Raw genomic sequence first — 26,959 nt, 5'->3', positions numbered from 1 at the left:
TTATTAATATTATTAATATACACGGAGACGGGTCGCTTAAAAAACACCCAGATTTGGTGGCTACAAAGCCGCTAAAAACACAGTGGTGACTTTCTAAATAACAACCAGTTTTGTTGTTTGTTGCTATCGAACAGTGGTGTGCAGCTTGGAAAGCATCTCACCCAGGTGTCACACCATCCACCATCCCCTCCACTTCCCACTACTTTATCACTTTAGAAACACTGATATGACATGAAACATACAAATGAAACAAATCTGTAGTTTGCAGAAACGTACAATGCTAACATTTTCTTCTGGCGCTTCTTCTGGGCTGCCTCACTAATGATTTAAACATTAAACCAGCACAAAAATCACAATAACCAACCTAAGCCACCAGGTTCTGAACAGACACAAATAAAACAAACACTAACAAAAAGTAACATTTGCACATCACAGCTGAGCAGACGGCGAGGCACAGTCAAGCAGATCTTCACGGTTAGTTGCTACCTAGATTGTTAAATGCATTGGTGGAAGGTCAAACAATGAGTCAATTATTTTATCTTTGATACAACTCTAATATAATCCTGTCTAGGAGCATCCGACATGTCACTCAGGCTTATCATATCATCGACCCGAGGGATTCCCGTGTACTGACCGCCGAAATTCGACACGCTGAGATGAACAGAGAGAACGAGTAAAGAGTAAACAGTTCACAACACAAGCCGTTCTTTAGCAACAACAGCAGTACACAGCTTAAGTGTGTTTGATCGGGAGCTGATCGTTTTGCCTCAGATCTGATAAATAAAAAAAGAGCGCGTGTTGTCTTTTCAACACACCTGATTGCCACACACAAGGTAAAATATCTGTTACATATGCAGTCACAGGTTATAAATAATTATGAAGGGCTGATCTATGCTATCTTAATTCAAGGTCAGCGACTTTATGTTTTTTAATTCAAGAAAAAACAAGTAAAGAGTTAAGAAACACAGAATGAAGGGGATCAGTGGTCAGTTGGCAGGTCTTCACTTCTCTCTTGGTGTCACTGTCTTGGCAGTGGACCTTGCTTTACCTTCCTGGGACCTTGAGCACCCTTGCCATGCCTCCCCAACTTCAATGGCCTCTAATTTGTCCATGTCTGCCCCGGCCCTCAGCTCCATCTCCTTCTCATGCATTTGAATGAGTCACAATATGTCCTGCCAGAGACCTTTCTGCGTCTTTTCTTTCACTTCCAGCCGGGTGGCAAGAGCCTGCCTTTTAACTGAATGCTCACTGGAGACTTTTTATCTCGGCACAGTCTTGGCAAAGAGTCTCCAGGATCTCAAAGCCACTAAGACCATCTCGTTCTGCACCCTCGGGTCATTTTGCTTCTGGAGCAGCTCCACAATTTCCTGACGGAGACCACCCTGTCCATCTTCTCTGCTATGTGTCTGATGGCCATGCTCTTGATGCTCCTCTTCATTCTGTTGAGTGTCAGAGTTCCTCTCTGGCACCTTGAGGACCCTTTACATCTACTGTGCTTTGCAAAGTGCCTCTACAACGTTGACTACCCCAGATTTGTCAGCCTCTGCTTGGGCCACTGATTGTTTTTCCTTCTATAGGTACTGGCTCAGCTGCCTTTCCTCCTGTAGGCCTCCCACCTTTGTTTAAGCTCAGTATCGAGCATCTGTGTTGTAACTGAATGCTCATCCAAGATGCTGTGCATATTCTCCAGTTTCTGCAGAAGTTCGTCTACAACATCAACAGCCTCAGTTGCTTTGGCCTCTGCCTCAAGGCCCTCTTTTTTTGGAGCTGGTGGTGGAGCTCTGTCATTTCTTCAGAGAGAACTTCTCACTTCTTTTCCTCCATTTCGAGCTCATTGCCAAGCAGTGGGTATTCAGCTGAATGCCTGACCTCCACATGTTGACCAGGTGTCTCCATTGCTGGGGAGGAGACCACTTTCACACCCGTCACCTTGCCGACTTTCTTTGACTTAACTCTCTGAAGATTTTTCTTGTGTTGGTCAATTTTTTGCCCCAGGTCTGTCTTCTTATTCCTCTCCACTGTGAGCTTTTTCATATGCAGTTCTATCACCATATTTTCCAGCTGGAGGGTGTTGTGGTCGCTGCAAAGGACCCTTGACTTATTTTCATACATCTCAAAGAGATCCAGGGTGCTTATTTTTCTTGTACTTGAGTTGTTGGTTTTTGGAAGTAAAAATACTTGTTTGAGGGCTCCTTCTTCACCTCTGATGAAGACATCAAGCCCTCAACGCACACGCACTGTACATCACACTGTCAGCCTTACAACAGATTTACTGAGTTCCATCTATTAAAAGGATTATATTTCACAAGTGAAAACAGCTTTATGTTAATATGATAGACCATCAAAGTACGTTTCAGAAACAGAAGGCTGCACAGATTTGAAAGGTTTGGACAATATCCTCCTGTTTCATTATAGCAGTCATAACTTACACATCTTAGTATTTAGGCCAGCATAGCTGTACAAACTAGTATGTACAGTATTTAGTATCATCTGAAAGATGAACTCTTTGAAATTTACTACATCTTCAATGTCTCGTCTATTTTGAGTACTCTTATCTAACCAAGACACTATTCAGAGGTTCATTGCTATGACTGATGGACATGTTGCAGCCACAAAAATGGATTGCACCCCGTAACATATGATTACCAAAGCTTGATTTCCACCCTTTTCTAACCTACAGACAGCAGAAACAAGGTCACAGTTGTGTCCTCGAGACTCACTGACCAGCACAAAATTTGGAAACATAATCCCATAGAAGTGCCGCAGTACGAATCTGAGACCCGGTAGCAAGTGACAAATTGTGACGACTGAGAGCAACTTTAAGTCTTCAAGTCTGTCGTCTTGCTATAAATGTACACAGGATTGTACTCCTGCAGTAGAATGAGAAATGCTGGGGCACCCAATGGCCAACAGATATCAGGTTTGCAGCAAGAATATGATTTCTGTCACAAGCACAGTTGTGGCCTGAATATTTTTGCCTCGTAAAGATCTTTTAGTCTTGGCCATAATATTCTGCGCAGGTTCGGAAGAGGTAACAGTTGTTTCTGCAGCGAAACATAATGAAATGAATGGGTAACTGGGTTCTTAATCTCTAATACATTTGTATTTTTTTGGGTAAAACATACTGTAGGCCCTTCACCTTTCACCTTATTGGACTTGTTAGATTTTGAAACAGAATGATTCATACCAAACTACAGGACATGGAATTACAGAAAATCAATTTCAATTTAAAAGGTTTCTGCTTTTTTAAATCTAAACCCAACCCCCTTTCACTCTACCCTTCACCTCTCACCTCATTGGTCCTGTAAAAGGAAGGCTAAATGATAGACAGAGCGTCTTGAAGAAGAGTGTTGATGACAGGAAGACGAATGAATGCAAAAAGAGCCAGAGAAATGCCTAAGAAAGAAACGGGATCCTTTTTTGATAAATATAGAATGAGGGACGACAAGAGGGACACCGTTTTCAACAGCCACTGTGTAGTAGCAGAAGGGCAATATTACACTTATTTCGAAAAGAAAAATTAAACTGATACAAAATTATTAATGGAGTTTCGACAACGTACAACATGTTGTGACTACTGCAGCCACCATTTTTATTTTGTTGTCATAAATTTAGTACTTTTGAAATGTTAACTATCCCTTGGAAAGGAAAAAGCATTTTATTAACTAAAGCTCTACAGTGCTTTTGTCCCATCGTTATGTGGCTCTTCTGACTTGAGGAGTCAAAGGAACTCAGCAGCGCCTCCCTGTGGTGAACAGTTAAACATATTCAGACAATTCAGGTGAAACTAAACACCCTTGAGTCAGGTTGTTGCCTCTAAAGATCTTTTTAACTTACTATTTGACCAAAATCTTTTTAGTCAGGGACACAGTATATTAAAATCAATTTTATACCATTTTTAAAACATAATGTAACCGAGTTCAAGTTAGGACATACTGTGTGGAGAACCAATGAGGTCAATATTAAACAAGTATGAAATAAGTAAAAACAAGAATATGAACAAACAAAGACAAAAGAAAAACCATGAGATAATCTCGAGCTGAAACTTAAATATACAAATCTGCCTAGTAAGAGTTGCCTGTAACAAAAAGGCCCATAACCTTTAAACAGATTCATGTAACATGACCAAACCTTGTAGAAAGACACACACAGATAGAATTACACATACACGCACTAGTGACAAGTGTCCATGAGGTTGTGTGTGAGTGCTAGAACTAGAGCTGTTGGGATATTACTGGTATTTTCGATACCATATTTAAAAATGAAATATTTACACCATATTACTACACACATTATAATATTGTGTACATAAGCCTGTGACTATTAAAGCGTTTGTTTCTTTCCTTTTCACTGTCCATTAAGTGTAATTGCTCTTTTTGTATAATTTTGTACAGTTATGGGTACAGACTCTCTCTCCACCTCCTTGCACGCTCATTTTGAGTGCCATGTATTTGACGACACAAAAATTTGGAAGATTTTTTGATTTGACCAATTTCTTTTTTCCCCCTCCAATTTTTCTAGAGATATCACAGTAGTATTGTTATCGGGAACTCTTTTGTCCGCGATAACTGTGTAGTGAAAATCTGATACCGTGCCAGCTGTAGCATGAACACAGAGCGTGCTCGTATTTGTAATTCGTACTTATTATATTTGATACATCTTTTTATATTTAGGTTTCTCTGTAACGGAGCCTTCTGAAGAAAGCATTTCACATGATGGTACTTGTATAACTGAATTTAAAAAAAATCTTTAATCAGTTGATTATTAGTTGAGCAACAGAAAAAATATTTTGATGATCATGTTATTGCAAAAGTCATAATTCAAGCAAAGATGCCAAACACATTTGCTGGTTCCAGCTTTCAAATGTGAGGGTTTGCCTTTTTCATTGTCTTACATGATAGTTAACTCAATGTTAAGATTTGGTAATTAGTAATTTGATGTAGAAGTAGCCCCCGCTATTTCGTTGTATATGTAGCATCCTTTTGTTCCTGTGCAATGACAATGGAGGCTTTCTTTTCTATTCTGTTTAGGAGAGCGTGGCGGCCATTTTTCACTATTTTTTAATATGTTGCAGACCTAATGATTGATCAATTAATTGAGAAAATAATGGACAGATTAATCAATAATGAAAATTATCATAAATAGCAGGCCTAAAACAATCTGATGCGCCTTCAAAGCCCATCTTAATAATAGATAAAGTTCATTTCATCCTGCATCTAAGAACAATTTACTTTAGGTTTTCCTTTTATTCCAGCAAACTGTTTTAAATTTGTGATGAAATGGAAGTGCCCTGAAATAAAGTATCATTGCGAAAAGGCGCCAGATGCATTTCATTATTTCATAATAACAATTAGAGTTTAAACAACTGAATCCTATAAACTGGTGAAACTACTGCGAGGACTGGTAACCATTTGTACAAACAGCCATTTGCAGGGGATTAACTTCAAATCCACTTGTTTACATCACATAGCAGAAACAGGATTACAGTAAAAATGACAGACACTGCAGCTCAGATTCTCGCTTTATTGGTCAACTTGATGAAAGACTACAAAACGAATTCACAAAAAATCTCTTTCAAGTAATCAAATCTGTACAAACCTAAACTGTATGGGGTTTTTACAGCTCTGGCTCATATGAATCTGAAGAGTCATATGTGTGTGTGTTTGTGTGGGTAAGCATGTGCTTGCTCGTCTGAGACAAGGTGACATGTTCCTTCCTGTTCAAGGATACCGAGACGCCACGCTCAGATAGGCAAGACACAGCATGCACGCTCGCACACACATGCACACACCTGTGTTTTGAGATTTTACAGTACAGAGGACAGGGAAAACAAAATACTTCCCCCCTCCACAAGTACACACACGCCACCTGCTGGCAGGGGTTTGCTGCTAAATTCATCATGTCAGCAATCTCCCACCGTCTCCCAAACCCTGCTTTTTCAGTCAAAATTACTGTACAGACAGACACTGTGGTTTCAACCTTTCCACGGGAGGAGTGGTAAGAGAGAGGGAAAGTATAAATCTCTAATACTCTCACACAAAATGTACACGTGCACACATGATTTTAATGCTCACCGGCAGACGAGGCGTGTTTGTCGTCTGCGCACGCACGCACTCACTCAGACAATTCGTAACATTAAATGTTTTAAGAAGTACAGATAAAAAAGGAAAAAAGCCCTGGGTATAGGTTTGATTTCTGGCTGTTTGGTGAAAGAAAGGAGAAGAGAGGTAGAGAGGGCAGGAGGGGGTGGGTTGGAGGTCGAGGGCAAACTACTGGTGTCATTTCTTAGCTTTCCTTGGGGGAGTAACTGGGCGGCCAGTGCCCATGCCCCCTCCACCCCCATAGAAGAGCTTCTTGTCTGCAGGTTTGAGAATCTGTAAAGAGGAAAAAATGATTAAACTGAGCAAAAATCAACAACAAAAATGTTCACATTTTGACATGTTATTAGAGCCCCTTTACATCTTGCATTAAAGTGCATTTTGGGTGATCCAGACTGCAATTTGATAGCGCCTGACCACATGAAACTACAGGTACAAATGCACCCAAAACAAATTGACCACATTTTGTGAGACCACCTCCAGACGTGCTCAGGGATGCACTGTGACCTTGTTGAACTGTAAACCCAATTGTGTTTTTACTCCACATTCAACTAGCAGCAGCAGCTCTCCCGCACCTGAGGGTGAAGCTGCAGAGTGATCAGTGGTCTCTCTAATCAGATGCCAACAATACTGCAATGTCTCCTTCATCCCTAAAATATTCCTGTCAGTCACGGTCTTTACAATCAGGTAGTAGGGGTGGGCGATATGGCCCTAAAATAATATCACGATATTTCAGGGTATTTCTCTGGTAACGATATTCTTGGCGATATGACAAATTAGTAAAAAAAAAAATATATCATCAATTTAAGAAAATAGAATTTAAACAAGTAATATAGTTTTACAATTTGCCTTCAAACACTGAGTAAAAACTAAACAAAAACGATCTCTCATTTCTTTAGTTTGTGAACAACAACAGTGACTCAGAGTGAGATTCAGATTCTGTATAGAATATTAATAGTTCAACAAAATAAAATCTACCACAAATGACACATTTAAACAGCTCCCAAATACAAAAAAGGTCCCCTGAGATCTATATTAGATGACAGGGTCTCTCGTATGCGCACGGCGAGAGAGGAGAGGGAGAGCTGCTGTGGTGCTGCTGCTGGAGGAGCCGCTGAATGAGTTACCTCTGCAAAGAGGGTAACTTGTGGTAACTCGCTAAAAGAGTCTGAGAAGTCCGGGGCTGTTTGTAAAACATTCAGGACGCCACAGTTTATTCCACACTACTGAAACTGCTGCTCTTCTTGGGACCACCGCGGAGTCTGTAATAATTTCGCTTTCAGCCGTGCTTGTTGCTGCCATGGGTAACAGTATGACGTCAATATGTCAACAAGTCAAAATATTGCAAGTATCACGATGTGAATTTTTCACGATATTAAAAATTATACTGATATTATCGTGAACGAGATGATATGGCACAGCCCTATCAGGTAGGCTTGTTTCATCCTCATCAACATTGCTATTCTTCCTGACTTGCTCTGAGATGTATAACAAAGAAAGCTACTAGGGATGTTCAGATAAAGTATATTTTACTTAAGTTTATATACTTTTTAAGGCCTTTCATTAGTAAATGTGTGTTTAAGTCATTTCAAGACTTTTTAAAGGGCCCTTTAGCAACCCTGAATACCAGGTGTAAATGTAATCAGGTTATTGTATCTAGATAAAATCTGGATATAAGACGCATTTTAATGCAAGGTGCAAAGGGGTCTAAGTGACCTCACTGATCTCTTGCTTACCTGGAATGAGCACATGAGGGTCTCGTCTACGCTCATCATGGCTCCAGCATTGTCGAACTCACCACAGTAGTTTGGGGCTGAGAACAGCGTCACTAGCTGCCTCTTTGCAAAGAACTCATATCCGTCCTCAACCACCTGACAACAGATTAACAACAGGTTAGCAAGTTGTTGGCACGGAGTCAGGGTAACTTCAAACATTTGTTTTTCACCTAAATAATATAAACAGAGGACAAAAACAGAACTTAACTGTAATTCACTGACAGCATTTTATAAACAGAGGACGTATACATCATAAACACAGCGCTGTCACTTGAACTGCCTACCTGGTTATCAGTAAATCTGGGCTGAAATCCAACTGTGCTGAAGTTGCCATGGGGCTATCCAAGTATTTCAGCAGTTCCACCTCACTTTTCTTCAAATATTCACTAACAGCTGGACACACTCGTTTGATAAAAGTACTCGTGTCAACTACAAAAGTAGTTTGTGAAAAGGAGGAGCAAAGATTCACAACACAAAATACTGCAGGAAAAATAAAACCATAAAAAAGACCTGGTAACCATCCACCTTAGTAAAACTACTCTTCTCATCATCTCTGTAAAACTGCTCGAGATGCCATCCCATAACGACATGCCTCAGTTCCACACCCAACTCTTGGTGGTTTAACCCAATGTAGAGAAGTGGGGCGTCTTACCTTTTAATTTATTCACTTTTTTCTTTATCTCTCCCGTCTTTTATTCCTACATCTACAACCTTAGGATCAAGCCTGTGCACTTACCTGATGGGCCCGACAAATGAGGTCCATGTCGTGTTTGTGGAGGAACTTTGTGACCACATCGGCGCCGAAGGTGAAGGAGACACCACGGTCGTTCTCACCCCAGCCCAGCACATCTTTGTCCGGGTCGGCCCACAGCAGGTCGCAGAGGAGGCCCTGGTCAGGCACATCAGTGGGACGCATGACCCTTCGCACCTGCTCCATGGACTGAAGGTCTGGGGACAGGCCTGGAGAAGTTCAATGAAGAACAGGTAAATGTTAGACAGCAGAAAAACATACTGGGTTTAAAATTCACCCGAGGCATAAAATATTGACACAAATATTATTAATTTACTTTTACTGTTACGCTTGTTGAAACACAAAGGGAAATCGGGCCTGTACATGCATTTTAAGAGCTTAAACAATCAGTCGATGATCAGAAAATTAATTGGCGACCATTTTGATAATCATATGAGTCACCTTTAAGAAAAAATACCAAACATTACATATTTGCAGCTTCTCACATGAGAAGATTTGTTGCGGTTTTGTTGTTTTATATAATTGTTAACTGATTATCTTTCAGTTTGGGATGATGGGCAAACATTACAATACATCTGAAGTTGTCACCTTTTTCTGGAAAACTGATGGGACATTTTTCAGTATTTCATGGACGCCCTTCAAATAATAACCCACTGGAACCAAAAAAAAACAGCTCTAACTTTCAGTTGTGTATATCTTCTTAACATTTACATGATCAAAAAATGATGGCTTTGGGCTTTAACCACAGTGTGCTCAACAGATGAAAAACTCTGACAAACATACAATATCCGTTCTGTGTGTCCTCTCTTATGTAACTTAATAAGTTTGAAGAGGGAGGTGGTGTTTGCCCTCATGATTATCAGTGCCTGTTTACATATTTTGCGTGGCGGGTCTCACAGACTTGAGATAGCCGTGTCTGGCTGTTGGTGTCACGTTGTCGGACCCTTTAGGCCCATTTTATTATGCCATGTTCTGTATTACAAGTACTGCAAAACAAAATGAATCGCATCTGTTATTTACATTTGCGCTCGTTTCATTCTTTTTGTCATCAAATGTGTTTAATCAGCACTGTCTGCCTTTACATGTTTAGTTCTTTTTGTCAAGACGTCTGCACTTTGAGATTTGCTCCTTTAAATTCAGCTTCTTTTTGGGCTGGGTATTTTGTGAGCGATCGACTGAAGCATTTCTTTGAATTTTGCAGTTGTTTAAGACCATTATCAGCTCACTTATTCTGCATTTCCACCCCATAGTACCACATGACTCTACTGAACTTGGCTCGCTCTTTTTTGGTTTTTAAGATGTGGATAGAACCAGTTGCTTTTTCTTGTACCAGCTCGGCCCATGTTCCAAGCAAGCTGAGTGAAAAGTGAAAGTGGAGGTAAAGCACTGCTGACTACAGACTGATTAGAGACAGTCATCACTAGAAGGTGACGTGGGACAGCCTGAACAAACCCGAAATTTCTTTATAGCCAAGCTACTGTCAACAGCAACCAAAATTATTTTATTCACTCAACCCAGATTTTTTTTTTTTTAAAAAAAGGCAGCCCACAATCTACACCGCACAATTGATAAAGTATCAGACGTTCCTCTCTTGAGTTGCAGATGAATGGACTCAGCGAGTGTGTCACATCAAAGATGATGTAACGCAATTTTCACACATTGTCGTTATGGTGATTAGCTGAGAATCTGGCCTACACTGAGGGGGTACTATCTGCAGTGGATAACAACATAGAGAAAACGACCAGGTACCAAAACTGTGTTCATTTGAGCTGAACCATGCAGAGGAAATGACACCTTACAGTATATTAAGGCTATGTTCACGTTAAAGGGCTCAAAAGTATACTTCACTCACAAAATGACCATCTGTAAATCAATTAGTCGAGCCGTGTTAGCTTGACAAAAATGACAAATGGGAAAAGATGAGCAACATAGAGCTGCAATAGTCATGAGAATTTGTCATATGTTGAGGATGAGGTCAGAGCAAGGGAATGCAAACACCAGTAAGCCAGTACTAGCTGATCAGAGGCCAAGAAGGGGGGGTCCAGCCTTCGCCATAATCGGAAGGTCCTATGACATCATTCTGCATTATAATTAGCCATGTGCTTCTGTCTGTGGATAAACGTCCCTTCAGAACAATGGATTGGATATACACCAGATTTAGGAACACACATGACAGTGGCCCAGAGCGGATTGGAATAAATCAGATTTCTGTGCCCACATCACCCTCTACATTTGCTTGTAATGTAAATGTAGCCTAATTTGTAAGACACATGAACTGTGCTAGTGCTTACATGGCAGTAACTGTACTGGACAGAAGTAGAACTGTAGGTGTGATAACATGTAAGATATTAAAAGAGCTCTATAGCCAAGAATATGCAAATATACTCAAAACAAGAAATTAAGATCACACATAGCTCTACAGGCCTTTGACCATAATGTTGACAGTAACCACAGTGCAGAGACAAGTTAGTGTGTGTGCATTCTGGACAGATGCCAAATAAACTGTTTGATGAGGATACCTCCATGGCAACAGAAGATCTTCTCATCAACAATGGCTGCAACAGGCAAACAGTTGAAGCAGTCAGTGAAGGTCTTCCACAGCTTAATGTTGTATCGCCTCTTACCTGTGGGAGGAAACCACAATTACTTGGTCACAATCTTATCTTGAGACCAATAAAATCTTAACAGCTGCACCTATTACATCAGAAACACAATATTTTCTATAAACCTGGCTCTGTGAGCAGCAGAGAAAGGCATGTGATTAATCACTGCTCATACTGCCTTAAGGTGCTCCTTAGACTGAAGCCTGGTGTACTGAGAGCTTATCTGCATTGTGGCTTTTGTTACTACAAATAAGTCAGTTTCACTTTTATGTCAACTCTTTACTTCTTTTTTTTAGTTTAAACATTTGAAAAGATTAAAGACCAATAACTGCATTAACTTGACTATGCAAAAGCCTGCAGGGTAGGGCTTATATCTTTAGCAAACTGCTGGCAAGTGTTGATAGTAGAGGGAATATTAACGTCTGTTTGTGTCTGTACGTGTGCCACATGACTTACACTCATCGTAGAAGCCATATATTCTGTTAATGGAGGCGCACTCGTGGTTTCCTCTCAGCAGAAAAAAGTTTTCTGGGTATTTGATCTTGTACGCCAGCAACAGGCAGATGGTCTCCAGGGACTGCTTGCCTCTGTCTACATAGTCCCCCAGGAACAGGTAGTTGCTCTCTGGTGGAAAGCCCCCATATTCAAACAGCCTCAGCAGATCATAGTACTGCCCATGAACATCACCTGGTGAGAGGAGAAGTAAAAGAGACGCAACAGGCAGTGTTGGTAAAAAGTGGGATTATCATGCTGTGTGTATATATGCACAACAAAAGGTGAGAGATAGAGGTACGACAATACTTGTCACCCTGCAAATTAACAGCACTTAATACCACAATTGGCCTTGCATTAGTTTAAATGAATATGGTTATTTTGGTGTTGCTTGACTTGTTTTTTGTGGTGATGAGACTACATATGCAAGCTTGCATTTAGTGCAAGGATGGTGGTGAATCTCATCGCACTGCAAACTTGGCCACTTCCCGCAATTTACAGACTGTTCCTTTAAACTACCCTTCCTCATTAAGTGGCATCAGCAGTGTAACACAGGAGGGCAGCTCCAGGGAGACTTGAAGTGCAAAACAGCACTGCACTGGCAAGCCAGTTTTATCAGCTCATCACTGTAGTTGTGTAATTATGTGGCAAGGTCACAGCCATGCACTTTATAACTAGTAGGTGTGATGCATCACAATTCTCTCTTGGAAGGTTACGCTTCGATGCAAAAAAAGTCAGTTGTTAGAAATGTAAAACTCAATTCTCTCCTGTCATAACTTTATAAGACCAGACTGTATGTTCCTTTCAACTGAACCAAATAAATGATGAAACATAACGCAGCTGATGTAAACATGTGCATCATTTTTATGCTCTAGGATAGACTACTTCTTGAGTTTTGGTAAAGATGGCTGAGTGTGAGCAACCACTGATGGATATGACCCGACCAGCACCCTGACTTGAAAAGAATGAAAGCATTTTGAAAGCATTTTAGCTTTTCTGAAGTTGAAGGGAGGAGGGACCTGGACAAGAGGCACACTGTATGCAAGTATCACACTAAATTTAAATATCAGGGAACACAACAAACATGGCAAACCATATTTCATGTTTCCACAAAGAGTTGGAGGAAATACAGGCATAGATCTCTATCATTTGTTCTTACTACTGTATTAAGAAAAGACAATGGAAGTAAGTTCCTCTGTTTCTTTTAATTGTGGCTCATTGCAATAGCCTGTTTTAAAAGTAGTCACAAATTGAGAAAAACAGTTTTGATGCTTCAAGATACATAACTGTTTTATAATCACAGCATAACCATCTGAATCTAAATCAAATCATAAAGTGCCTAGAGACTGCCACCCCTAATAATATGAATATATGCTTTCTCATTATGGTCCAGCACTTTTAGCAACAACAGCCATCTAAAGAGTGTTTGTAAATGCAATGTGACCGCACTAGAGAATTCCCCTGACTCTAAAGAACACGACTAAGCCTCACCACAAATCTTGAGGGGCGCCTCAAGTTCAAGCAGGATTGGCTGGCTGAGGAAGATCTCCCGGGATTTGAGGCAGAGACCACGGATTTCGTTCTCTGTCAGCTGAACATTTTTGCCAGGTCTGGAGCCCTTCACTGTGAGGGGAAAAATGCAACAAGAGTGAGAAATCGCACACTGGAAACAAAGCAGAGTGTATTAATCATACTCATCAGTCATTCAAACAGTGTGCAAAAATATGAGCTGAAATTATGACAGTGTTTCTGAAAGAACAGTGAAGCGAGGTTATGGATTAAAGGGAAAAAAACACCCAAAATAGAATTCACATGTTCTGAGAAATTTAAGGCAGACTGCCATGGACAGTTGGCACATGTTAATGTGTAGTGTGCACACTGTTTAGTCTTCAGTCATGGACTCTTTGCACATTTGAGCTATCATGATTATATAAAAGAGCTTTGGAAGGAGAAAAGGAATGTGATACTGCAGATGCATGTGTTTACAATGGAAATTTCAGAATTTAAAAATGATGATGCTCAGTTGTTTGGCAGTAATTTTTGGTGCTCTACAATGCCACTAAATTCAGCCAAGGAACAGAAAAACAGGCTCTGGAGTTTTTTAGAGACATATCTTGGAGCTGGCCCATAAAGAGCAAAAATTGAAGACTCAATTTCTAAAAATCACCCAGACTGCTATTACTTTGATAAAGGGTATTTTCTGAATTACAACTGAGCCCGCCCTTACTCCTTTGGGTGTACATATAAAGCAAAAAAAAAAAAAACCTTCAGGGCCTCGATGTACTAACTAAAACAATGCCACCTGATGATATACAGTAATGCATTCAAATGATTTCAGGTTCCGTTTCGGTGGGTAATTATCTTTTGACTTTGCATCCAAAAAGCATTTGACTCCCAAGAAAAGTAAATTTCGTCCAAGCATTCCTTTAGCAAGGTACGTTATGGACCAATAACTTGCAAATATATGTACATTGCTCCATTTTCTACGCGATAACTTCAGGTCAACGACGACTCAAACAATATATTATGTGTGGATACTTTCTCTGGCAGAGTAAAACATAAATATAAACATGAACAATGGCTGCAAGACGTTAATTTGCTGTGATACGGATGCTCCTGACCGAACATAACTGGCGGTCAATAGCCTGTTTTGTTAGCTACAAGCAAGAGATGAACTCTGGGTAGCACAGCATAGGTGGCTATCGTTGTCTAGCCTCTTTTAGCTAAAATGGCTACCTCGGTGAATAAATATCGAGCGAAATACTGCCTTACCTTCCAGTAGACGTTGTATAATGGAGTCGATGTTCAGCTTATCGGCTTCGGCCATGCTATTCCTCTATTTTGGTCGGTTTCTAATCACTCCTACGAATTCAAGACTTAGTTACTGTTAACTGGCTTGCGAGTTACCGTTAGCTCAACTAGTTTAGCGTTAATCGGCTATCGTTAGCCCGCTAGCTAACTTAGCTAACCTTGGGGCAGAATCGGCAACCTCAAAATGTGAGGCTTGGTGCTGAATTGTTAAAGATGTAATGGCTCTCATGTACTTCAGAAATTCGCCTCAGTCAACTACTTTCCATTAAATAAACGAATTAACTTAAAGAATTTGTATTTTCTCGTGACAACGATCTCTCTGCCGTAGCCACTAGCACCATGCCATCGATAAAAAAAAAAGGCTAGATGAGCGTTAGCTCAAAGCGAGGTTCAACGGAAAAGGTCTGCCTGTCCCTACGCTCCTATTGGTCAGTTTTGCCGGTGGGCGGGGCTTAAGGGGTCATTCTTCTCTAGGATTGGCTGTTTTCGACGTCGGTTAGCATTTACTTATCTCAAACCACAATGTAAAAAAGACAATCATTCTCGGATATATCTCACGTTTTATTGGCGTTAAATATAAGATTTTGTCAAACAGTGCAAGATAAACCGCTCCTGTCCAGATTTACTCAAATATTCGCGTTTGTATCGCTCTGTGTTTGTTGCGCAGTAAAGCGACACCCACGGAAGTGACCAAGATGGGAAGAATTGACGACGTATTTTGGCATGACGCAATGTCCTAGCGCCTGGCAACACGCACCGAGTGATTCATTCTGAAGTTGAGAGATGGCTTAGCTAGTGTGCTAATTCACTGTAAGATAAACATGACTCTAACTCGGATAAACGCTAAAGTATCTGTTTTACGCTAGTATTGCTCTTGTTTATATCATACAACCATCCGACCATGAAGTTGCTTCATAAAGACATTGAAAAAGATAATGCCGGGTGAGTGACTAGCTAATGTTAGCAAGCTAACCAGCATGCTACTTAGCAGCTGATTCTTCATGTGTCATTTTATGGTTATGTGACTTACATTCACACGTATCAGCGTGGGGAGACGTGGGGAGTTTGGGAATAGTTATTACAAAAATAGTACCATTTTTAGTTAATATGTAATAACACACACACACACGGGACATGACATACAGTTAACCTAATGAGCATGGATTGTATTACTCAGACTCTGTTAGCGTAAACAGAAAGTGAATGACCAAAACTAACCCCGATTGTGATATAACTGATGTGCACTGCATAATTACTGTAGCAGCATTGGTGATCCTGCATCATTGCACCATCTGGGACATTGTTCCCAGTACTGGCTTGGCATCCTTACGTACCTCCATATCCATAGTTTAGTATTTTGACAACCCAAACCACATTTGACTTACGAACATAAATGACACCAACTCAGAACCGGGCTTATTGATTGTGTGTACTTCTTCAGTCAGGTGACCCTGATACCGGAGGAGGCGGAGGATATGTGGCACACCTACAACCTCCTGCAAGTGGGGGACAGCCTGAGAGCCTCCACTATCAGGTAACCACTAACTTCAATCACATTAAGGTCACAGGTGAAGCCCTGCAGCGCACACCTAAACATCTGACTGTTTCCCAACCTTGTAGGCACGAAGAAGGATGTTGACTTTATTTTGTAGCACTGCAAAATTGGCAATGCTGTGTCTTTTGGGCCCATTTCATCTATCAGCTCATGCTTCCATTAGCTAGTAGGAATTTTAATTCCTTCTCTGTCGCTTTAGGCATTTGTATAGTATCAAGGCAAAGCTACTCAAAGGTTTAGCTTCCATCCTCCTTTATTACAACCAACCACTCAACAGATTGGACAGATTCTCAGTGCAAACAATGCAGCCAGCCCCGCAAACAGGGTGACTTTGTAGTGACTTGGCAGTCCTGAAATGGAAAGTTGCAACAGAAAGATTTATTTACACACAACTTCTGTTTTTGCAAGAATTCTGCTTTTGCAAGACATACCAATTTCTAGCTCTGTCTTGAACCTTCTCAGCCATAGAAAAGTTAGACATCTACTTCAGCCACACATATTGATCACCAAATAGGAATTACAATAGCATTTAATAAGGGTTGTGCAATTTCTGTCAAGATTGCACTATGGAAAGATGGTGCCAATGTACTTTTTTGGCCAGTAAACAGTACATTCTTTTAACAATTTGCCTAATAGCCACAGGCACCATGTTGTCGAAAACTAGCACTCAAGCACTCTTGATTTAGCTGTAGTTCAGCTGTATGCCTTGCCTTGACACAAATCCAAGGATGGAAATGTAATGTTTCCAGTGAAGCGTTTGGGTCAGTTTCCATTGTGCTTGGTTGTCAGGTTTCCAACTTTCACTCTTTCTGTCTGTAAATCACTCAGTGTTTTAGTCTCAAACACACACAAAGGAACTAATGTCTCTTTCCTCTGTTCCCACAGAAAGGTGCAGACAGAGTCCCCTACTGGAAGTGTGGGGAGCTCCAGAGTCCGGACTACTCTGACCCTGAGTGTGGAGACCATCGACTTTGACTCCCAGGCCTGCCAGCTGAGAGTAAAGGGCACTAACTTAGAGGAGAACCAGTATGTCAAGGTCTGAGACTTATGAGCAACCTGTTAACCAACTGTTGTCATGTCACATTTATAGATGTTTTAAAGTGGAGCAGTGAGACTAGAATAATACAATAGGGAAGCGAGGACTGAAATTAAGATTTTAGGAGTGATTAGAGATCATTACACATGTAGATTGTGTCTGATAAGTGGTCAGTTTTGCTCCCCATTTGAAATGCTACCCAGAGAGTCAGGTTTTGCCAGTGAAACACATGAAGTGAAGTCAACTGTAAAATGGTTTTAATGTGGGCTGGTTGTCAGTATACTATGACGTGACTAACAATAGCATTATTATATGTTAAAGAACAACAGCAGCATCATTTTTTTCCTGCACAAAGATCTGAAGATAGTTTACATACTCTCCCTTCTGCTGCATTTTTTTGTCATCGCCCACCCACATTATTCATCTGTCTTAATGCTAACTCCTGTATGATATAAGTAGCTGTGGTGACTGTGTTCTCTTCTTCATTGATCAGATGGGAGCTTACCACACCATTGAGCTCGAGCTCAACAGGAAGTTCACTCTGGCTAAAAAGAGCTGGGACAGCGTTGTGTTGGATAGAATTGGTAAGCAGGTGCTACCGTTTGCATTTGGCTGAGATTACAATTTGTTTTGTGCCATCAGAATAATCACAGCAGAAAATACTGCTTTGTCTCATCCTTGTGATTGGTTCATTTAAGCCCACACTTCCCACCTGCACGTCAACCAGGACTTGTAAACATCATGGGCTTTAGCAGCTGCACACCCAGCTGTCCAAATCTCAGCGTCCATTTCCTTAAACACATAAAACTGTATGTTAGAGTCGTTACTTGTATTTAAATTCAGATCGGTTCACACTCGGTGCAGTTTTTTGATGAGCACCACAGTGTGAAGAGGATCTTGCTCTGCCAAAATGAATGAACCAAACCACAGAAACACACTCTAGAGAATTCAAACCAAGTATTCCATATTAGGAGAAGCTTGCTTGTTTCGATGAGCTTATGTTACTTTCTGCATGGACTGTTCTGGACAGTACGTTTGCTTTTAATAGCGTCATTAACCACTGTAATCTTGGAGAACTTGAACATTCTGCCAGATATATTTAAATGTGTTCACTCTGACCTTTGCCTCCTGTCAAACAAGAAGTTGTGAACTGAGCCGATGTGGTTAAAACAACACAGAGAGTCCAAATGTCAAAAAATTGCTCACAGATGTTGAAGAGTTGAGATCATGTTTAAAGCACACAGTGATGAGAATCAGCTGTTTGCATTTTTGCCTATTTGCAAATTATTTAAATCCCTTTGTTTGAAGATTTCTAGACTGGATGATCTTGCTTTTGTTTAACCTCTTTTTATGGATTACTCCAGATCCCAATAATCATGAGTTGGATATAGACATTGATATTAAAAGCTAATTATGGCTGTGTTGCCTGACTGACAGGGTGACATATTAGCTGGTTTCCTTTGACAGAAAATGCACCGTCCTCTTGTTAATTCATTTACATCTCCAACAAAGAGAGAGGGTTGCCATGGGAACAGAATCGGGAGAAACAGAAGGGACATAACTGACAGATGGGGTTCATGTATCTGAAGGAGAGGAGGTCCGTTGACTCATTGCTGCTGTAATCTCCATCACAATAACATTTACATAGAAAGTGTTTTAGGAATTCTCAGTAATAACTCACTCCAACTACAACACATTTTGATAGCGTCACACAAAGTACCCACTGCCTGACATCTATCCTTGCTGTGTCTACCCTTTAGAGCAGGCGTGTGATGCAACCCAGAAGGCAGATGTGGCAGCTGTGGTGATGCAGGAGGGTCTGGCCAACCTGGTGCTGGTGACCCCCGCCATGACTCTGCTGCGTGCAAAAGTGGAGGTCACCATTCCCCGCAAGAGGAGGGGGAGCTGCACTCAGCACGAAAAGGTAGGTCAGCTTACTGTAACCGCACGGCCGTAATGAGCTCAGGCAGAGGTTGTTGTTTTTAATGGTGAATATTGTCAGAGAAGATTGAGAGATGAAGACAGAATGAATTGTGGATAGACTGATGGGAGAATAGAGTCTGTTACAACATGTTTTTTAATGAAGACTTAATAGGAGGCACTCTGAATAGAGCAAGGTAGACATATTTAACATGTATTGTCTCATTTACTGTGAGTACACTTGGGTAAATAAATAACATTAAAATAATCTACAGATTAAGATATTCAGTAAATGTGAAACTAAAGCTTACTGGCATTTCTAATTCCATTGTACTATCTCAAAGAGAATCAGCATTAAGGCAAGAGTCAGAGAGAGGATGTGTGTTGGATGCTTAAATACATTTTTGTTTAGTCATGAGTGTAACAAGTTGGGATGGGTGGAAAAACTAGTTACGAGATGCATTATGATTCTCTCTTGATAAAATTCTGGACACTATGATCACCTGCATCAATAACGTATGATCTGTTGTATTAATAAAAGATAATAGACATAAACTAACCTGTTAGTTTTAAATATGGATCTCTGTGATCTGTAGCCTATAGTTCGGCTTTAGCTTCTAACTATCTTTGTCTTTTTAACCTGTTGTTGCTGCTGAGTCAGTTTGACATCCTGGATATATCCTTCAAACACAGACTGTATTATGTCTCTCCGTTTACAGGCACTGGAGAGATTCTATGAGGCTGTGATGCAAGCAATTCTTCGCCACATCAATTTTGACGGTAGTGCTGCTGTGTACACACGCACAGACACACACTTTCACATGCAAACACATACAGTATGTTCCTGTTATTGTGTCACACACTTCTCCCTTTTTAATTTGTTGTTCCCACCACATTTGTTACTTTGCTGTGAACCTCTCATCTTCTGCACTTGTACGTCATTTTCATGGAACTGTTGTGGTTTATCATTGTTGCCACTTCATCTTTGTTTCTGTTGAATTAAACAGTAGAAAAGTTCTGATTTCTCTTCCTTGCCTTCTGCTAGTGGTGAAGTGCATCTTGGTCGCCAGTCCAGGTTTTGTGAAGGACCAGTTCATCACCTACCTCTATAAAGAGGCGGTGCGACAGGACAACAAGGTCCTGCTGGAGAATCGACCCAAATTCATGCTGGTCCACTCGTCATCAGGTCACAAGTACTCACTCAAAGGTACGAGCTGGTGGGCTCTAAGAATAAACCAATCAAATCTTATCACAAGGTGAAACTAAACAAAATGCTTGTTGTTTTGCAGAAATCCTCTCTGACCCCACTGTGACAAGTCGGCTCTCTGATACCAAGGTGACTATACATTCTGAGATCTCTCAGCCTGTGTCATCATCTAGTAAACACAAGCTACCAAATTGAAAAACGTAGCTAACTAGTGATTACGTTTAACTTTCAGGCAGCAGGAGAGGTGAAAGCCCTGGAGGATTTCTACAAGATGCTCCAGCATGAGCCCGACAGAGCCTTCTATGGGTGAGAGCAGTCGACAGGAAGTGACCCACAGAGTCCTCGTTCATTCACACTGATAACTGACAACCTTTGTATCTTTGCATCCTCACAGACTAGCTCATGTGGAGAGAGCTGCAGACGCCCTCGCCATCGATACCTTGTTGATAAGTGATAAACTCTTCAGGTACATACTGAGACGTTCTTTACGTAATCTATTTTAAATGCACAGTAAAGAACTGTGGGGTCAACTATATGGGTTATACATGGGTTTCAAAACAATCTAAAATATGTGCCAACAGAATGATTTTAAAGATACTAAAATCACATACTCCCTCACTTATTCCAACAACTCTATTGGCTTTAAAGCACAGTTTGGGAACAATTGAATCTGCTCTTTGTAACAATGTTTTATGTGTGTTGTCCAGACATCAGGACATCCCCACGAGGAGTCGTTACGTTCGGTTGGTGGACAATGTGAGGGACAACGGAGGCAATGTCAGGTACTAGTTGTCCTTTAAAAGACTGACTACGTCAACGTTCACTGAGAACTGTTAGAAGATCCTTTGCGAATCATCCAGCTGATGAATGTCTCTCTTTTTCATGCAGAATATTCTCAAGCCTTCATGTGTCTGGTGAACGTAAGTTATAAAACCATTCAGATTTATATTTTTTCTATGTTAAAAGACAAAAGGAAGGTTTTTTTTTAAATAATCATATTGCTTCACAGTGTCCCTCTGTGTGGACTGTATTTCCGTTCCTCACTAAACATTTGCAGGACAGATTTAACAAACCTTCATTGTTTCCGTCCATGTTTGCTAGCTCGCAGTCTTCTTCTTCATTAACTTTGCTGGCGCACTGCTCTTCTTCTTAGCACGTTACTGCCACCAACTGTTGTTCAGTGGAGTAATGTATATTGCAGGCATGCACATTTATGCTTGTGCATGATACAAATGAAACAGCAACCCAGTGTTGTAGTCAAGGCCACCTAAATGGAGACCAAGTTATGACCAAGGTCGAGGCTGACCAGGGTTTTTTTCATAACTCTGACTAACTTATAATGACCAGTCTGAGTAAAACAACACCAACATACCATCAGGTTTGTACTGTAAATGTTTGATGGCTTTGACCGCAGGAGAAAGTTACTGGTGTCATAAGACTCGCCACATATTGATTAAGATGAGGCCCGGTTGCTCAACTATGATTGTGGTTTTTACACTTCTGTACTTCAGAATAAAATCAGCCTGAAGATCTGCCTGTGCACCGTCACCTTTTTGAGTTGTCCATGTCTGTCCCCTCAGAACTGACTCAGCTGAGCGGAGTGGCTGCCATCTTGCGGTTTCCCATCGCCGACCTGTCGGAGGCCGAGGAGGACAGCAGCTCAGACGAAGACTGAGCACCAGAAACGTAGCAGAGAGCGCATATTGGGAGAAAAGAAGAGCAAGGTCGTCCAGTGTTGCAGATAACACAAGAATGCATCGACTCAGTGTGTTATAAAACAATAAAGCTGCTGCGTATTCCACCTCTGCAACATCCACACCTCTTTAAAGTCTGATCTCTGCACCTGATTCTGTATTTTGATTTGATGCTTTGGGTTCGAAGGTGGTAGCAGGTTTGAAAGGTGCAGGTTAACAATGCCAATGAACAGGAATGTAACATTTGTTGCCAAGTCCAAATGAAAACAGTTGCAATTTTGACTGACATTTAGCAATAGAAAACAAAGTCTTTCTTTCCAAGTGTATATACAATTTATCTTTCTTGCAATTAAACAACAGAAGCATTCAACCACCTGCGTTATTTCAGTTTGTCGCATGAACCATCCTTATTATGCATGAATGAAACACAAGTTGAAACAAGATGTAAAAATATATAATTTATTAAATACAGTCATTTCATTTACACTTTAAAACTATTTTTGGTTATGGGTTAATACGACCCAAAACTACTGCATTCAAACAAACTAAAAATCAAGTGTGCTCAGGATTTTTAATTTGATATATTGATATTTGAGTTCCACAGTTACAACACTGTCAGTTCCTCTTTATTCTGCGCTGGCAAAATGTCAAATTGCAAACTTCCCTTGTGAAGAATTTCCGCAGCTAAGACTAAAGTGCATTTTGAAACAACTCGCCTCTCTTCCCACTATACCTCACGGCCTCGCTGAATCCTATATCTCATTTCTATCAGTGCAGGCTTCAGTGCATGCATGTGTGTGCTCAATACACTTGGCATCACTCAGTAGGACACTGGTAGCTCTTAATCCAGGCTAAATCCTCCAGTGTGCCCCAGTGCAGGTAGATAATTGAGCAAATGACCATGACATGCATTATCTGGTGGCTGTTGCCCCAGTTGTCAAAGGCGCCGGGGACAAAGCGCTCAGGGATCTGGATGATGTTGACCAGCCCTCCCAGTACAGCCAGAGAGTCCATGATGACGAAGAGGCGCAGGGAGTTTGGGCTGCCCACCCCGCTGCCGTAAACCCTGAACAGGAAGAGGATGAAGCGGAACAGGGCCTGCCAGACGAACGCTCGCAGGCGCAGGACATTAGTGCGGGCAGTGGTGGCACAGTAGATGCCGTAGGCTGACAGGAGGATGTAGGCCAGCAAGGCAATGTGTCGCGTGGTTGGGTAGCAAAGGAGGGTGATGTGGATGATGGGAAGTGCACCTAGTGACAAGAGGGAAGATACACAAGTGAATAAACAACAGTAAATATACAAAGTTAGATGCTATAAAGGTATAGACTAGAGACTTGGACTGGAGTCAGTTTTAAAGGACCAGTGTGTAGGATTTAGTGGCATCTAGTGGTAAGGTTGTAGACTGCAACCAACTGAAAACCACTCTGCTCACTTTCCATTCCCAAACATTGTAAAAACTACAGTGGCCTTCAGGTAACCTAAAACACAATCTATGTAGAGGCAGTGTTCGGTTTGTCCATTCAGGGCTACTGTAGAAACATGTTGGAACATGGCGGGCTCTGTGGAAGAGGACCCGCTCCCTATGTAGAAATTAACAGCTCATCCTAACCTAACAAAAACACAATTTTACTTTTAGGTGATTGTACACTAATGAAAACATATTTATGAATATTATATTCTGCCTATAGAGCCCCAAAAATCCTACACACTGCTAATTTAAAGGTGTTTAGGTGTACTATAAAACATATTAGTATGGAATTTTGTGTACAGGATAAGTCTCTGCTGGAACTTTATCATGATGGTGACAAGACTTCAAGAGGTCACTGCTCCTAGCCAAGAAATGGTCACAAAAATCCCCATATAGCCATGATTTATTGTTTTTAAACTTAAACTTTTAAACTTTGAATTTTTATTTTGTTTTATTTTATTTTATTGTTTGTATTGTTTTTATTTCATTTTATTTTCATTTTTATTTTATCTTATCCTATTTTATTTCATTATTTTTATTTTATTTATTTATTTAAAAAAATATTTTACTTTTATTTTATTGTGTTTTATTTTACAGATTAAACAAACAAGACATACATTATTAATAAGTAAGCTTGAGACACCGGAGGGGGGTTTTGTAATTACCTTTGGACAGAGCCAGGCTAGCTGTTTCCCTCTGTTTCAAGTCTTTATGCTAAGCTAAGCTAACCATCTCCTGCCTCCAGCTTCAACAGACTGACACAAGAATGGTGGGCCCACTCTGGCAAGAAAGTAAATATACGTGCTTCCCAAAATGACAAATTATTCCTTTAAGATAGCTTTGAACAGAAAATCAATTAATGGTCAGCATTTTAGCCATGATAAAGATTTGTAATTTGCTTATGAAGACTTGTCTTGCTCCAAAAGACTTTGAAACATGAGTGTGAAAGTTCATTCTTGGCTTTGAATGTATTTGAAAAGTATTCTGACATACTCTATCTAATCTGATCACATTCATTACTAGACTACTAAACTACATGCTGATTTAAAGCTCCAGGAAAAAAGCTAGAAAATGAGAAGTTAAATAATCAGATAGAGGACAACAGAGCCAGCTGTTGTAGCATTAACAACCTACCCAAGGTGTTAACCAGACAGACCCCGAACATGTCCAGGGACAGCAGGGTGTCGTACACATGTTCTCCTCCCACATGGTTCATGAATATGTGATAGACCACTGAGCCCACAGTGGGGGAGAGGCAGGCCAGGTAGTGGACCACACAGATCCAGCCACTGTCCACCTCCATCCAGGGGATGCTGAAAGGCAGCAGCACCAAGAAAAGGAAAAAGGGGACGCCTGAGGTGACCAGGAGATGAAGAGGAAAGAGGAGAAATTAGATGAAAGAAGAAAAGAGGGGAAAATGTGTTAAAACCAGCACCAATGCAAGTCCTCTAGAAAGCCATCTAAATTGAAATCGTAACCCTTTATTGCCCAAAAGTTTAGTTGGGTTGATGCCTATGTAGATAAGATAAGCCATCATCCATCACCAGAGGGGAAATTCAGGTGTTGCAGTAAAATAGAGAAGTAACAGCAGAATGAAAATCAGAATAAATAGAATAAGAGCAACATACTAGTATAAGAGTAAAAGAAGTATCAAAACAGCCAAAAGTATATAATAAAGAATATCAAATGTAATTAGTATAAAATGGTATAGTATAGTATAGTATAGTATAGTATAGTATAGTATAATATGTACATAATAACATTTATTATTATTATTATTATTATTATAAATATAATGAATGATTATTTTAATATAATGATAATAAGAAATATATATATAAAAAAATTATTTTTAGTATAAAATGGTATAGTATAATATAATATGTATTTGATATTAACATATATTAATTATTATTAATATAAATATAATGAATAAATATTATAATATAATAAGAAGAAATATATGAAAATAAAATAAATAAATATAAATAATATCTTATAATATAATTATTTCAATATAATAACAATAATAATTAGTATTAATTTTTTATATAGTACTTTCCAAGCTTAAGCACAAATTTACATTATAAAAATAATAAATATTATAATAATAAATATAAAATACTAAATATATGCTATAATAATATAATTATTTTGACATAATAATAATTTTCATAATAATAATAATTAGTATTATTTCATTTGGGCGGCACAGTGGTGTGGTGGTTAGCACTGTCGCCTCACAGCAAAAAATTTTTTAAAAAATCTGATCCATGATCCTCTGTATGACACAAAAATTATGAACATGAGAGCACATATATCGAACAATCAAACAACACTGAGCACATACATGAACAGACGGAAGTGAGCAAGTGTAATTAAATATCACTGCATGAAGATCAATATGAGGAATTTAATTTAGTGCTTCCTCCGTTTGTTTCTTTACCAGGAACCATGTGACAGATACGGCAGTTGGCTACATGCATAGAGAAATGTGAGCGACGCTCTGAAGCTAATGCCCTTCACTTCTCCTTAGTAAGAGTGTTAGTCTTAATGAACTTATGGGATAGCCAAGGAGAAAATGGAGCATGAGGGAGATGTTAGCAGAGGTTCAAGGTTGGGCTTGTTTCAGCGCATGCACAGTTAAATTTACATTTTTGCTTGTCTTTGTTCAACTTAAGTCGAGTTTAAATTTGTAAGCCTTACATCAAAGGGGAATATTTAATAAAATATATTAAGATACTATAATCTTGCAGCTGCGGTCTATGCAAACTCATGCATCTGCAAGGTGGTTTGCCTGTTATGATGCACACAGTGAGGGCATTTACAGCTGAAAAGTGTCAGCCAGCTACACACCTTTAAAGACCTTGTTAACAGCAGGATATTTCCAGGTCAGGGATTCCCAGGGCAGATTACAGCTAATACCCCCTATCCTCATTACACCTCCTCGTTCAGTATGCTTATAACTGGCCATAAGTGAGAGTAGTGGACACCTGGGACCTGTTTTGTTTGTGCAAGCCTTGTATGAGTTAAATGGTGGGAAACATTTGCTCTGTCTCTTACTGTGAAGATAATGCAGATAACTGACATTTTTATATTTAGTCCAGACTGACACTCTCCTAAATAAATAGCAGTGTAAAGAAAAGGCAATGCACATTTATTTTCTGGACTTACCATGGGTGTAAATGTTCCCCAGCTCATTGTGCATGTAGAAGAGGCTCCTGAGGCACTCATGAGCTGTAGACACTGGCCGGTACCCCGTCAGGACATACTTGTTGAACTGAAGGTGCTGAGGGGTCTTTGCAAAGTCCAACAGCCGGGGTCCTTCGCAAAGCACCATCACTACTTCCTGTAGCCAATGCCCCTCACATTTAGTTGACAGTACAAAACAGGTTCCTCACCATTTACATCCTAAACGAGGCCACACTCAGGACTCTTGAGGCACGGTCGTGAACACAACGAGCCGGAAACTGTGTTCCTTGAAATCCATCATTGGACAGGTGTAATTCCAAGCAAGCAACCTGTTGAGCTGGCCAAGTGGCATGCTTT

The 26,959-nt window shown here is 40.2% G+C and overlaps 3 protein-coding genes across 4 annotated transcripts; 1 reads left to right on the top strand and 2 right to left on the bottom strand.

Annotated features, from left to right (window-relative positions):
* Nucleotides 1-5,509: 5,509 nt before the first annotated feature.
* Nucleotides 5,510-14,880, bottom strand: ppp1cab (protein phosphatase 1, catalytic subunit, alpha isozyme b). The gene is made up of 7 exons (XM_050059522.1): nt 14,492-14,880; nt 13,211-13,342; nt 11,684-11,914; nt 11,144-11,248; nt 8,610-8,833; nt 7,835-7,969; nt 5,510-6,374 (listed from the first exon to the last, which is right to left on the bottom strand). Exons 1-7 carry the CDS (start codon nt 14,544-14,546, stop codon nt 6,279-6,281), a joined length of 978 nt encoding a protein of 325 aa, XP_049915479.1. The 5' UTR covers nt 14,547-14,880; the 3' UTR covers nt 5,510-6,278.
* Nucleotides 14,881-15,064: 184 nt separating this feature from the next.
* On the top strand, nt 15,065-22,312 carry pelo (pelota mRNA surveillance and ribosome rescue factor). The gene is made up of 13 exons (XM_050059521.1): nt 15,065-15,472; nt 15,972-16,064; nt 16,971-17,121; nt 17,615-17,705; nt 18,882-19,045; nt 19,761-19,821; nt 20,087-20,248; nt 20,331-20,377; nt 20,481-20,554; nt 20,643-20,714; nt 20,956-21,030; nt 21,137-21,168; nt 21,829-22,312. The coding sequence occupies exons 1-13, from the start codon at nt 15,432-15,434 to the stop codon at nt 21,921-21,923; spliced, it is 1,158 nt and encodes a 385-aa protein (XP_049915478.1). The 5' UTR covers nt 15,065-15,431; the 3' UTR covers nt 21,924-22,312.
* A 182-nt stretch (nt 22,313-22,494) lies between these two features.
* paqr4b (progestin and adipoQ receptor family member IVb) lies at nt 22,495-26,908 on the bottom strand. Of its 2 annotated transcripts, XM_050060343.1 has the most exons (3): nt 26,585-26,908; nt 24,545-24,763; nt 22,495-23,192 (listed from the first exon to the last, which is right to left on the bottom strand). In XM_050060343.1, exons 1-3 carry the CDS (start codon nt 26,748-26,750, stop codon nt 22,759-22,761), a joined length of 819 nt encoding a protein of 272 aa, XP_049916300.1. In that variant the 5' UTR covers nt 26,751-26,908; the 3' UTR covers nt 22,495-22,758. The 2 variants fall into 2 exon arrangements, with proteins under 2 accessions (XP_049916300.1, XP_049916301.1); XM_050060344.1 differs by lacking the exon at nt 24,545-24,763.
* Between the last annotated feature and the right edge of the window lie 51 nt (nt 26,909-26,959).

The sequence above is a fragment of the Epinephelus moara genome, chromosome 13 (genome assembly GCF_006386435.1).
Source record: "Epinephelus moara isolate mb chromosome 13, YSFRI_EMoa_1.0, whole genome shotgun sequence".
NCBI classification, from domain to species: Eukaryota; Metazoa; Chordata; class Actinopteri; order Perciformes; family Serranidae; genus Epinephelus; species Epinephelus moara.
This window is presented reverse-complemented; position numbering and strand designations above follow the sequence as displayed.